The sequence below is a fragment of the Odocoileus virginianus genome, chromosome 5 (genome assembly GCF_023699985.2).
Source record: "Odocoileus virginianus isolate 20LAN1187 ecotype Illinois chromosome 5, Ovbor_1.2, whole genome shotgun sequence".
Classification (NCBI taxonomy): domain Eukaryota; kingdom Metazoa; phylum Chordata; class Mammalia; order Artiodactyla; family Cervidae; genus Odocoileus; species Odocoileus virginianus.
Window position 1 is genome coordinate 40761638 of NC_069678.1, and position 12792 is coordinate 40774429.

General features: G+C 35.7%; 1 protein-coding gene across 1 annotated transcript in view; it reads left to right on the forward strand.

Moving 5' to 3' along the window:
* Positions 1–12792, forward strand: part of COL24A1 (collagen type XXIV alpha 1 chain) — a 350400-nt gene that overhangs the window by 43550 nt on the left and 294058 nt on the right. The window contains exons 5-6 of the mRNA XM_070467179.1: positions 7261–7314; positions 10406–10459. Coding sequence (XP_070323280.1) covers positions 7261–7314; positions 10406–10459 — 108 coding nt within the window. The remainder of the gene's footprint in view (positions 1–7260; positions 7315–10405; positions 10460–12792) is intronic.

Consider the following 12792-nt stretch of genomic DNA (forward strand, 5'->3'; position numbering starts at 1 on the left):
TCACAAAATATCTTAAGGCTTTTATCTTAATCTGGCTTTTAGTAGCTTTACTATGTTATATGAAGGGTTTGTTTCCTTTAGATACTTCTTATTTGGGCTTTACTGAATGCCTTTTAACCTATAAAAATTTTTAAACAAATTTGGGGCATTTTTAGACATTACTTTTTCAAATAGTCTTTCTGTCCCATTATTTCTCACCTTTCCTTCTGGGGCTTCATTTACATGTATGTTAGATTACTCAGTATTGTCCCATAGGTCACTAGATATCTGTTCATTTTTGCCATGTATTTTTTTCCTCTTCTTCAGACAACTTCTATAGATATGCCTTTAGGTTCACTAAACTTTACTTGTGCCTTCTCTAACATGGTGTTAATATCATCCAGTAAATTTTTATTTCAGATATTGTATCATCCGTTCTAGGTTTTTAGTTGACTTTTTACATAGTTTTCATCTGTCTGTTGATAATTGTTCACTCATTATGATCATCCTTTCCTTTAAGTCCTTGAACATATTTATAGTAATTAATAAAATCCTCAACTACTAATTCTAACATCAGTCCTTTTGAGGACTTTGACCCCTTTTTGTCTTTGTGTGTGCTTAGTCATGTCCAACTCTTTGGGCTGTAGTCCACCAGGCTCCTCTGTCCATGGGATGTCCTAGGCAAGAATAGTGGAGTGAATTGCTATTTCCTTCTATGGAGGATCTTCCCAAACCAGGGATCAAACCCACGTCTTTTGTGTCTCCTGCATTGCAGGAGGATTCTTTTCCCATCGTTGAGCCATCAGGGAAATCCTTTTTTGTCCTTTGGAGACTTGATTTTTTTTCTGTAGGCACTGAAATAACTGGTGCATCACCTTAAACTTTTACAGGTTTAGAAACACTTAAAGGGCATATTTCAGTTTTTGCTTGTAGTCTTAGTGCGAGTCCATTAGTCCAAGAATATAGTATTTGCTTTTAAAGTGTAACTCTTCCTCAGTTTCAGGAGAGAGGTGTTTATTCAGATATTTACCATGTTCCTCTAAAATCATGTGGCTCAAACCCCAAACTTTCCTCTGTAATGACCAGCAGCTGAAATTTGTGAATTCTCTTAGCCCTTTAGCTGTTGCCTTCTGCTGAGCTTTTTGGAATCTATCTCATGAAAATTCATGTCAGGATCAGCCAAGAATTAAAGAAAGTCTATATTTAAGTTTTTTGGGAAACTGACTTTCTTTTTAGGATTCTCTCCCTTAATTTACAATCATTCTGGTACTCCTACACTCTGTCTTCTGAGACCATTAGCCAAAAAAGTTTGTTTCTCTGCTTGAATTCCAACTGTTCCATGAAGACTTGGAAATGTTCTTAGGAGAAAGGCTGTGTAAATGTGTATTACACCAAGTGTGGATTCTTCTTTCAAAAATTGAATACCCTCCAGCCTTGCTTTTTTATTGTTCCCCTGTGTTTTGAAGTAGTTGTTTTATGTATCTTGTTTTGATTTCATAGTTGTAATCTTCAGGAGGATTAATTGCAGATGTGCAACCCTGACACTGTCAATTCTCAAGAGTTCCTTTTTGATTATACTCAATTTGAGACAACTATTTAACATCCAAGTGGAGATATATAATAAGAGTAAATGGATTTGGAACTCAGGGAAGATATTGTAGCTAAAAGTATACATTTCAGAGTCATCAATGTATATATGGAATTTAAAGCTATGGAACTGATGAGATCACATGGGGATGAATGTAGACATTGAAATGTCCAAGGACTGAGTCTTGGGTTACTTCAGAATTCAGTTAGGAAGATGAAGATGAGCTAATAGAGGGAACTGAGAAAGAATGATCAATAAGGTAGGATAGTGATAGGGACGAAAGCCTGAGTAGAGTAGATCTAAGAAGGAATGGCAGGAGACAAAGTCGTCTAGTTAACACAGACAACTTTCTAAAGGAGTTTTCTCTAAAAGGGAACAGTATAATGGAGCAGAGGAGGGAGATGTGGGCTCAAGGAAAGATGTTTTTTAAGATCGGAGAAATTACATTGTGTTTACTTGGCAACAGCAATTATCTTAGACATAAAAATTAAAATAATGTAGGGAGGACAGTTCACCAATGATGTCCTTGGGGAGTTTGGTTGTGATGGCAGAGTATTTTGGAACAGATTAAGGAGAGATATAGTGGATTTGGTTATGAGAGCTTATCAAAGCTGAAAGCAAGATAATCAGCTGAGAGTGAAGAGAGAGAAGTTAGGAAATAATCATCTATGAAAAATGGGAAAGTGAATTGACTAAGCAACTACTGAACACGTCAAAAGACAAAACAAGACAAAATTAATGTAAGTCATGAATTTAATGTGAGATTTGTCATCATGATTGTTTTCTCTTACATTTACCCACTCTGGGTAGGGTCAGAGTAAGTGGAGTTTATATTTAAGATTTTTCAGGTAAACTATGACAGAGAAACAAACAGGTAGTGGTGTTACTTTTGTATGCAAAGAAATAATTAGAATATAAGACACTGGAATTTAGGCTTTCTAGAGATGGAAAGTGAGGCCACATAGGGGATGAGAGAGTGAAAATGTAGTGGGATCACATATTAGTAGTTCCAGTGGATCAAATAATTGCTAAAGTTACAAGGGCTTAGAGTGAGCTATAAAGATAAGGTGTTGGTTAGAGAGCGTAAGGCTTAAAATTGAGATTATAGAGCTTGTGTAGTTATTGCTAACATTAAAGCCAGGATTATTCAAGTGGTGCTACCTCAGGATCATGTCATTTAATGTTTCCTTTGTGACACTCTCCCAATTTAGCTTATTCATACTCTGAAATTTTACATTCCAAATTATTTTCATTAAAATTTTTCTGCTTCATCAGTAATTCATTCAAGTGTTCTCTGCTTTTCAAGATGGCCATAATTGTAAACATTTTTACAATGTTTGTATTTACCTTGTGTTACAAAAATTGTAAACATTTTTAAATGATTATATTTACTACTGTTATTTTTAATACTATTAAATTCTGTTCTAAAATCTTTATGGGTCTAATGTCTTAGTTTGATTATTTAATTTATAAACATTATTTTTAATTCCAAGGGGTTTGTGAAAAGCCAATCAGATGTGGCTAGAAGTGTTTCAGGAATCATAGAACAAATACAAAATGAGAGGAAATATAAGTAAGACATTTTGGAGTGTTTCCCTTAAATGCAGAAAAGTATGTCCTACTTCCTTGACATTTCAGACAAAATTGGCATATTCAATAATCTCTTCCTCATGCATTTTATACTAGGATCAGTGCACAACTGGCCAGGTTAAAAGCATTTTCTTCATGCTGACTTAAATTTCTGGTTCTAGAATTTGACTTTATCAGTACACTCAAGTGTCTTTGTGTGACAGTAAAAGAGATTTGACATATCTCTTTAAATATGTTGCCAAGATATATAAAGCTTACGAATAAGAAAACAGTTTGTCTTTACATTTGGTTTTAATTGGTTAATTGATTACTTTCTTCCACTTTTCAGGTTTTTTTTTTTAAGTGGAAGATGAAATGTCAGATTAGAAGATGATGTCAAGAAAGTTATTTGAAAGATAATTATATTAAGGAAGTTGGTATATAATAGAAAATTCAGGGCTTCCCTGATAGCTCAGTTGGTAAAGAATCTACCTGCAATGCAGGAGACCCCGATTTGATTCCTGGGTTGAGAAGATCCACTAGTGAAGGGATATGCCACCCACTCCAGTGTTCTTGGGCTTTCCTGGTGGCCCAGCTGGTAAAGAATCGCCTGCAATGAGGGATACCTGGGTTCGATCCCTGGTTGGGAAGATCCCCTGGAGAAGAGACCAGCTACCCACTCCAGTATTCTGGCCTGGAGAATTCCTTGGACTGTATAGTCCATGGGGTCACAAAGAATCAGACAACTGAGTAACTTTCACTTTCAGAAAATTCAGGTTGGACCTAAAAATAAGAGTTTTTAGTGTGAGAATTAAAAGTAAAAACATTGGCCATAAAAAGTTTTATTCAAATTTCTCAAGGGCTGTCATTTAAGTTCTTTTAAAATTTTTTGTAAATATTGCCTCAAATCAATTAATTAGGTCTTATAATAGAAAATTAAAATGTGTAAAAAAATCAATACAATTTTACTTTAACAGATATTGTGATAATGAGAAAGAAAATTGACCCAATTTATTGATACTTTTCTAGGCAGTCTTAATTAATATTTTTGCACCTTATTGCTTTATCTTTATAGATATATAAAGATATAAGATATAAGATATCTTTATCTTTATAGGGATTTGCTAGATAAGCTCTAAAATTTCATAAGTTCTAAGTTTCTTTTTTTTAGGTGAAGAATTCAGTTCTTAAATACTAAGATAATCCTAAAGCCATTTGTGAGGTCCTATAATTTTATGACCAGTGATCTAAAATTGTATTAGTGGTAGAAGTAGTGATTAGCTATGAAAGAGAATAGGTCAGACTGGAAAACAACTTTTTCCTTAAGCATTTTTTTTTATGCTTAAATTAAAATATTTTACCCTTTTTTGGCACTTCTGCCAATGAAGACTTAAAATGAAAAGATTTACTGGAGAACTGAAGGACTTTTTGTCTTCCTTTCATTAGTTTGAGCGCTGTTTGAAAGCATTCCTCCCATATCCACTCCCCACCTCTAACTTTAAGCTGTAGGCCTCACATTTTATTTCTCTGAGAAATTAGAAGCAATCAGGTGAAAATTAGCTCTTATGTTTTTTCCTATTACCAAGACAAGCAACCTAACATCTGTACCCATATATTCTACCTTCGGAATTGTTGTTTGAACCAGATTAATTGTCCCTACTGAAATGTCTTTGCTTGGACCCTGGATCCGTGAGGCATACTCAAGAGAAGTATGCATTTCTCCCAATTTATGATCAATTTCTCCCTCGTTCCTAGATCACTCCCATCAACAAAATAGCTTGATATACTAGTTTCCATGTTAAAAAATTTTGAAAGCCTAAGGCTTCTCTTCAAACACATCTTTTTTCTCACAAAATAACATGTACTCCCCTTTTTTCTCTACTTGTCTTATTTGTCAAAGCTCCTGTCTTACCACCCATGACTTTCACATGTTCTTGACCACTCCACTGATATGGCACCTGTCAAGGTCACCAACCACTTCTGTCTTTCTCCACAGCATCTCGACCAGACTTATTTTTCAGGAGCTGTGGACACAGTTGGCCGTACCTTCATTCGAAAATGGCTTCTCTACACTTGGAGGCCCCACAGTCACTTTGTTTGCCTTTCCGACTTACCTGCTGTATCACTTCATTCTTCCTTTCTGTCTTTCCTCCTACAGTTTTTAAATATTGGAACATATTTAGTGAACCATCCTCCTTCCTCTGCTTTTCTCTGTATGTACACTTTGTCTCAATTGTTGTTCAGTCATTCAGTCATGTCTGACTGTTTGCGACCCCATGGACTGCAGCACACCAGGCTTCCCTGTCCTTCACTGTCTCCCAGAGTGTGCTTAAACTCATGTCCAATTGAGTAGGTGATGCCATCCAACCATCTCATCCTCTGTCACCCCCTTCTCCTCCTACCTTAAATCTTTCCCAGCATCAGGGTCTTTTCCAGTGAGTCAGCTCTTTGCATCAGATGGCCCACATATTGGAGCTTCAGCTTTGGCATCAGTCCTTCTAGTGAATATTTAGGGTTGATTTACTTTAGGATTGACTGGATTGATCTCTTTGCTGTAAGGAACTCTCAAGAGTCTTCTCCAGCACTACAGTTTGAAAGCATCAGTTCTTCAGTGCTCAGCCTTCTTTATGATCAACTCTTCATCTGTAAATGACTACTGAATAAACCACAGCTTTGACTAAACAGACCTTTGTCAGCAACGTAATGTCTCTGCTTTTGAATATGCTGTCTAGGTTTGTCATAGCTTTTCTTTCAAGGACAAAGTGTCCTTTAATTTCATGGCTGTAGTCACCCTCTGCAGTGATTTTGGAGCCCAAGAAAATAGTCTGTCACTATTGCCATTTTTTCCCCATCTATTTGCCATGAAGTGATGGGACTGGATGCTGTGATCTTTACTTTTTGAATGTTGAGTTTTAAGCTAGCTTTTTCACTCTCCTCTTTCACCATGGTGTCATATACAATTTATATTCTGGTGACTTTTGATTTCCAGACTCAGCATCCAGCAGTACACACAGTGTCTCCACTTGGATACCCAAGAGACACCTTGCTTTTAATATGTCCAAGAGAGAACTACAGCTGATATCCAGTCCTACTCTTCTCCTTAATCTTTTCCATTAATCATTTTCCCATTGTATATGGACTAGATGCCAATCTGTCTCTTTCACTTCCCATCCTGGAAAAAAAATTCTAGCAGCTCTGCCTTCAATATGTGTTTTGAATTTGCAACTCCCATAATGTTTCTTTAACACTATAGCCAATGGTATATCAGAAGATAGATCTGAGTAAAAGTCAAGCCACAAATAAGGCCTAATAATTCCTTCTGTGTTCCAGCCCCATTTGTCTCTCTGAAGTACATGCCTCCCTCTCTCCCCTTTGCTCCTGTTACATTGGGTAGCCTGCTTTTTTTCAGGTAAATCTCAGGCCATTTGCACTTACTCTTTTCCTCTGCTGGGGATGCTGTTTGTGATCTTCCTCCAGATATATTCACAATTCCCTCCCTTACGTCTTTTAATTCTCTGGTCAGATATCCTTCTTAGGGGTGGTTCTGCCCACTGTACACAATAAGGGAGCCCTCAAAGCCCCCGCTGGTCACAGTTCCTTCTCCAGCTCCTGCTTTCTCTCTGACATCTATACAAGAAACTGTATTTTAAAAGTTTCTTGTATAGATGTTTATTCTTTTTTTTTTCTCACAGTGTAATGTCAGCCTAAAGAGGACAGATAATTTATCTGTTTTGTTCATTCCTAAGTGTTCAGGAGGTTGTTCAGTAAATATCCATGGAGTGAAAGAAAAAAAAAATTATCCCTGAATATGTGAAGGAAGACATAACAGTTTCCCTGTTTCCCATAGGGTGAAAATAAAATTTAGGAATGGAAAATTATCTATTATTAGCTGAGAATGGTAGTGAAGTCAGAATTTGAATGATAATCTCAATTCTATATTTTATGAAGAGTGAAATAGAAAAGGAAATATTTTTCCTAGTATGTAATAGATAGGACTGAGCAACTAAACAACACTGAATAATAAAAAAAAGTTGATATTACTATTGTACCCAAAATTTCAGATTGAGGAAGTATGATATATGTGATTTATGTTTCATCAAGTGTTTTATAACTGTTTTATTTAGGGCCCTAAAGGAGATCCAGGTTTTTCCCCAGGTCAAGCTCTTTTTGGAGAAAAGGTAATTATTTGTCCATAAAATAAAATCTTGTTGATATATTTCAAGCATTTAAAAATAGCTTTTACTTTTTAAAAAATATAGATTTTACTTGATTTCAAAGTATGTAATAACTATTGGATTTTAATGAAGAAATATTTGAACAATCAAGTAAATGGTGTCATCAGCCTAACATATCAGTTAAAATCATATAATTAATTTTACTGAATGTCCATTCTGGCATGCTGTTGTGCTTCCTGCCAACTAGGAACAGATGGGGCAAAAATTACAATAAGATGTTTTGGTCCTAACTTCAAGAATGTAGCTATTAGTATGGATGCCATTATAAATTCTAATGCCACTTTACACCGTTTTTAGAATGGTTCTACGTACTTTATCTTGTTTAAGTCTCACAGTAACAGTGACAGAGGCTGTCATCATTATTTTTTTTTCAGTTGAGAAAAGAGAATTCATAGAATTTAAGTAGTTAGCAAGTGAAAGAATTAATGATATATCTTAATTTTCTAACTTTCAATACAGTATGCTTTTCATTCTATTTTTCATTAAAAAATAATGCTCTCAGATACACACACATATGCATTTAGGTAAAAAGAAACTAATATTTCAAAGTAACGGTAGCAACAAAAATCTTTTTTAGGAGGAAGATACTGTTTTTTGCAGTGAGAATGAATACAAGTTGAGTATTTAGGCATATATCTGGGAAGCTTTATTTAGTCATACACTTGATGAATGTGATACAATTATAGAATGTTTTTGTTTGTGTGGTATACATTCACAAACTTTTAAAATCCCTGAATAATTTTGTGGTTCCTGGGTTGTAATCTGATTTTTTAATTGGTTTACAGAAACTCTTATAAATTTAAGAGCCTCACATTAATGGGTATTATACTAACAAATTATAAAATTTAATCTGGAATTGTAAGAATGTCATTGCTGTGATGGGACTGAGTTCCCTGACTAAATAGATTAGAAAAGGAATGAAAGTCTATTATTAGAAACAGTGTTTTCATTCATCCCTTAATTATGAGGAAGAAAATTCTTCAATCTGAGAAATATAGGTGCCATGTTTTAAAATATGTAAATATGAAACATTTGATTTCTTAAAATTGAGAAATTCAACATCCACTCTCTTTTGGTGAGTGCTTTAAATAATCTCCCCAGATTAAGCATTCAGATTTTATCAAATGCTTATTTTTAATCTTCGCTTGTGGCCTCTCTGTACAAAATATAGGGTGGTTCACTGTGTGTACAGTTTCTGTACAAAATATAGGATGATTCAGCCTGTGAGTTGAGACTAGGGAGTATGTCAGTCTTCTTTTTTTAAGTTTTGGAGTTACACATGTACAAACTGTACTATATAGGAAAAATGTCATAAAATTTAAGACTTCATGTTTTCATTAAGCTTTAAGTGAAATCCAACTTTCAAAATAAAAGATATTTCTAAAATGGTAAAATTTTTAAAATTTTCTTTGAAATCATATTTACATAAAATTAGGTTCAGTTATACTGAGGAAGCAGGATATTTATATGTATACAATATAAATTCAAATAAAATATGAACATTAAATTGGTGTGAGTATAGGGGGATTGGGACCTAATTGAATTTTTTCTTTAAACATTTAGCTATTTTTATAATAAATAGTCAATGATGAAACAATATAAGCAATGCAGAGTCTAGTCCTTCCGCATGTAATATCCAGTAAATAACATCTCTCATAGAGCACACATACATATTTAATTCCTTGTGGGACCTTAGTGGCAAACAAAGATAGTTTAAATAGTGGCAACTTTTCCTTTCCCATAAGGCAAATATGATATTATTCTTACTCTCAGTTTTCAGATAGAGGAATTTTGAAGGAAAATCAACTGATCTACCCTTGATTAGAGCTAGTAGGGGATGAGCCTCGAGTCTTCTATTTCCTAATGTAGCTTTCTTTTCCTTCTATCAGAGTAATAAGTATAAAAAATATATATATATAAACCCATCACGCCATAACAGATGGATGCCATATTAATAAAACATTGAACAAGAACGTAAAATATTAGAACAAATGAAAAAGCACTTGATAGTTAATAATCAGAAACATTCTTTTCTGTTTATTTAACTTGATGACATTAAAGTAGATAATGCAGTGAAACATCTATGTGCTATAAATAGTACATGAATAGTCATTATGGAATTTAGGATTATTAACTAAGTATTCCTTTTCTTTCAAACAACATACTTTTTTCCCACGCACAATAAATTTGTTACAGCAGAAAGAGGGAAAGGAACAGAGGTAAAGAAAAAGTGTACCTTAAGTAAACTGGTTTAAGATTTTACCCCCATTCCTTTTTGATACGTTTTGTCCTTGTCATTCACACATCCTCTTCTGTGTCTCTCATTGTCACTTCTACCCACCACAGACACTCCTTGCCTCTCACTGTTGTAATTTCTCCTCCTCCTACCCTGCTCTGCAAGCCCTCATCAAATCTGGGGGAAGGGATGGAGACAGAAGGCCCTAATTTGTTGAGTCTGTGGACCAGCACAGACCTCCCCCAAATTTTCACTGCAGTTAATTACTCTGGTTACTGCAGTGGAAGGCAGCAGGGCAGCCCTGGAAAGGGAAGTGCCCCTTTCCCTGGTCCAGAGTGTGAATCTAGTACTGCTCCCCATCCCCGAGCCGTTCACTGATGTTCCACGTGGGAGTCCCACCATCCTGTGAGTCCTCACCTAAAAAGGCAGACCTGAGCCCTCTGCAGCTGTGTTACAAAGTGCTGGTAGAATTTTTAGATAGATTTCTTTACATTTTTAAAACACGGTAAGCCTTGGAAAAGGTGGCAATTTGGGAAGTAAGGGCATTTCTAGAGAAAAGAACATCAGGGAAAAAGAAGCAGGGCCACAAGCGAGGTGAAGTACTGTCCAGGTAATCAGTACTGAAAGAAATAAGGGTTGGGAGCCTCAAGGAAGTTCTCAGAAAGCAGGTGGGACTTGAGCCAGATTAAGGAGATCAGTAAGTAAGATCTTGACAGCCAAGATGAACTCCTACAGCATGGGAATCACAATTTTCAGTTTTTTCATAATATTAAACCTCCATTTGTGTTTTGTTCTTAGGGTGATCAAGGTCTTTCTGGATTAATGGGGCCCCCTGGTATGCAAGGTGTTAAGGTAAGATGTAGTTTTATTTTGACATGTGTGGGTACCATGTGGATCTGGGAGTTCGCCAGCTCCTAAGATCTCATTCTGAAGTTGAGCCCAAAGTCAATGTTTTAAGTTCGTTTTCTCAGCAATAGGAATTAGGATGCTGTCTTAATCCAGGAAAGCGGTGCCCACCAATGACAGTCTTAGGAAAATATAAGAAAACCCTTCAGATAACAAAAGGGACAAAATTCATATGCAGAAGATAGTCACTGATAGAATATTGAAGCTTTTCTCTGTTTTTACATTAGGGCAGTAATCTACTTCTGAAACATTAAAGTCACTTTGTGACTTTTATTATGTCCAACATGAGGTACCCTTAGATATAGGTAAGATATTTGACTTTATCATTAAAGAGTTTCTCATTTTACTAGGAATTAATAACCTCTGCCGTGATGTATATACAAATGTGAGGCGTGAAGCTTAAGTAGAGTAGAAGGGAGAGTTGGGGATAGGTAGTAAAAAATAGTAGTTATGTGCATATGAGTAAGCTTTTTCTGAAGTAAAAAGAAATAGTAACACTGGCACTATAATTATTTTTATAAAATTCAGTATGCAGTTTCATGAATTAACACAAGTATAAATTCTCTTCTCTATAGTCAGCTTGTCTTTTTCCCACACACTGAGTTCTTGGTTTTCTGCAGGGGATAAAGAAGATACAAAATTTCTGTCTAAGGTAGTAAAGGCCCCAAAATATTGTAGAGCAGTATTTGATTTGATGTAAACGTCTGTTGTTCAGTCGCCAAGTTGTGAACCATTTATGACCCCATGGACTTCAGCATGTCAGGTTTCCCTGTCCCTCACCATCTCACAGAGTTTGCTCAAGTTCATGTCCATGAGTCTGTGATGCCATCCAACCATCTCATCCCCTGTTGTCCACTTCTCCTGCCTTCAGTCTTGCCCAGCATCAGGGTTTTTCCAATGAGTCAGTTGTTTGCAGCAGGTGGCCGAAGTATTAGAGTTTCAGCTTCAGCGTCAGTCTTTCCAGAGTATTCAGGGTTGATGTCTTTTAAGATTAGTTGGTTTGATCTCCTTGCTTTCCAAGGGACTCTCAAGAGTCTTCTCCAGCACCAGTTCAAAAGCATCAATTCTTTGGTGCTCAGCATTTTTTATAGTCCAACTCTCACATACATGACTACTGGAAAGACCATAGCCTTGACTATATGGCAAAGTGATGTCTTTTTAACACACTATCTAGGTTTGTCATAACTTTCCTGCCAAGAAGCAATCATCTTCTAATTTCATGGCTGCAGTCACCATCTGCAGTGATTTTAGAGCCCAAGAAGAGGAAATCTGTTGCTGCTTCCACCTTTTTCCCTTCTTTTTTCCATGAAGTGATGGGACCAGATGCCATTAGTTTTTTAATATTCAGTTTTAAACTGGCTTTTTAACTCTTCTCCTTCACCCTCATCAAGGGACTCTTTATTTCCTCTTTGCTTTCTCCCATTAGATTGGTATCATCTGTAGATGTCTAAATACATTTAATGTGTATTTATGTATTTAGACACCTATCATCATGTAGATCTCTAAATGTATTTAATAATGAACTGTGTTGGTGTCTTAGTGTATCATATCCTTTTCCTTGGGAGATTTAGATTGAAGATGGTATTCTAGCTCTGGTTAATTTGTTCAGATTCCCTCTTCTGTTTTCTAGATTTTGTTAACCTTGGGCAGGTTACTTAACCTTTCTAGGCCTTGGTTGCCTTATCCGTAAAATGTGAAAATAATACTATGTACTTCATAGGGAGTTGTTGGAAACATGAAATGGGAAAATACAGTGTCAGAAAAACAGCAAGCTGTTAATATATCTTAACCGTAAGCCGTTTTTCTGGATTTGGAAGGCATCCTGACCTCATTTGCTTCCCTCCTAAACCCTCCTAATTGTAAATTGATTAAAAGCGTTTTGATCTCTTGGAGTATCTTTCCTCCCATGACCATACCACACCATTATCATTATGGCTTTTAGACTAGACTTCATCCTAGATAGTTCTTGGAATCTGATAAGTCGTTTGAGGTCGTTGGTTGCTTCCATGAAACTGCAGAGTGATCATTTCTACTAATTTAGTTTATACAGTATATACTGTATATACTAAATTTTAGTATAGACAACTCTTATTATACAGTTGTGAGTCTGTTTGATTAATGCTACTTAGTATGCCTCTGACTGCTAAGTAGACCCCTGAGGAAACTGTACTGATGCATAGCATTAAAAAAAATCTTATGGAAATTACCGTACTAATTTTACTTGCTGTTAAATATACAGTTATTGCATCCTGACGAATGACGTTGTATATGAGACAAAA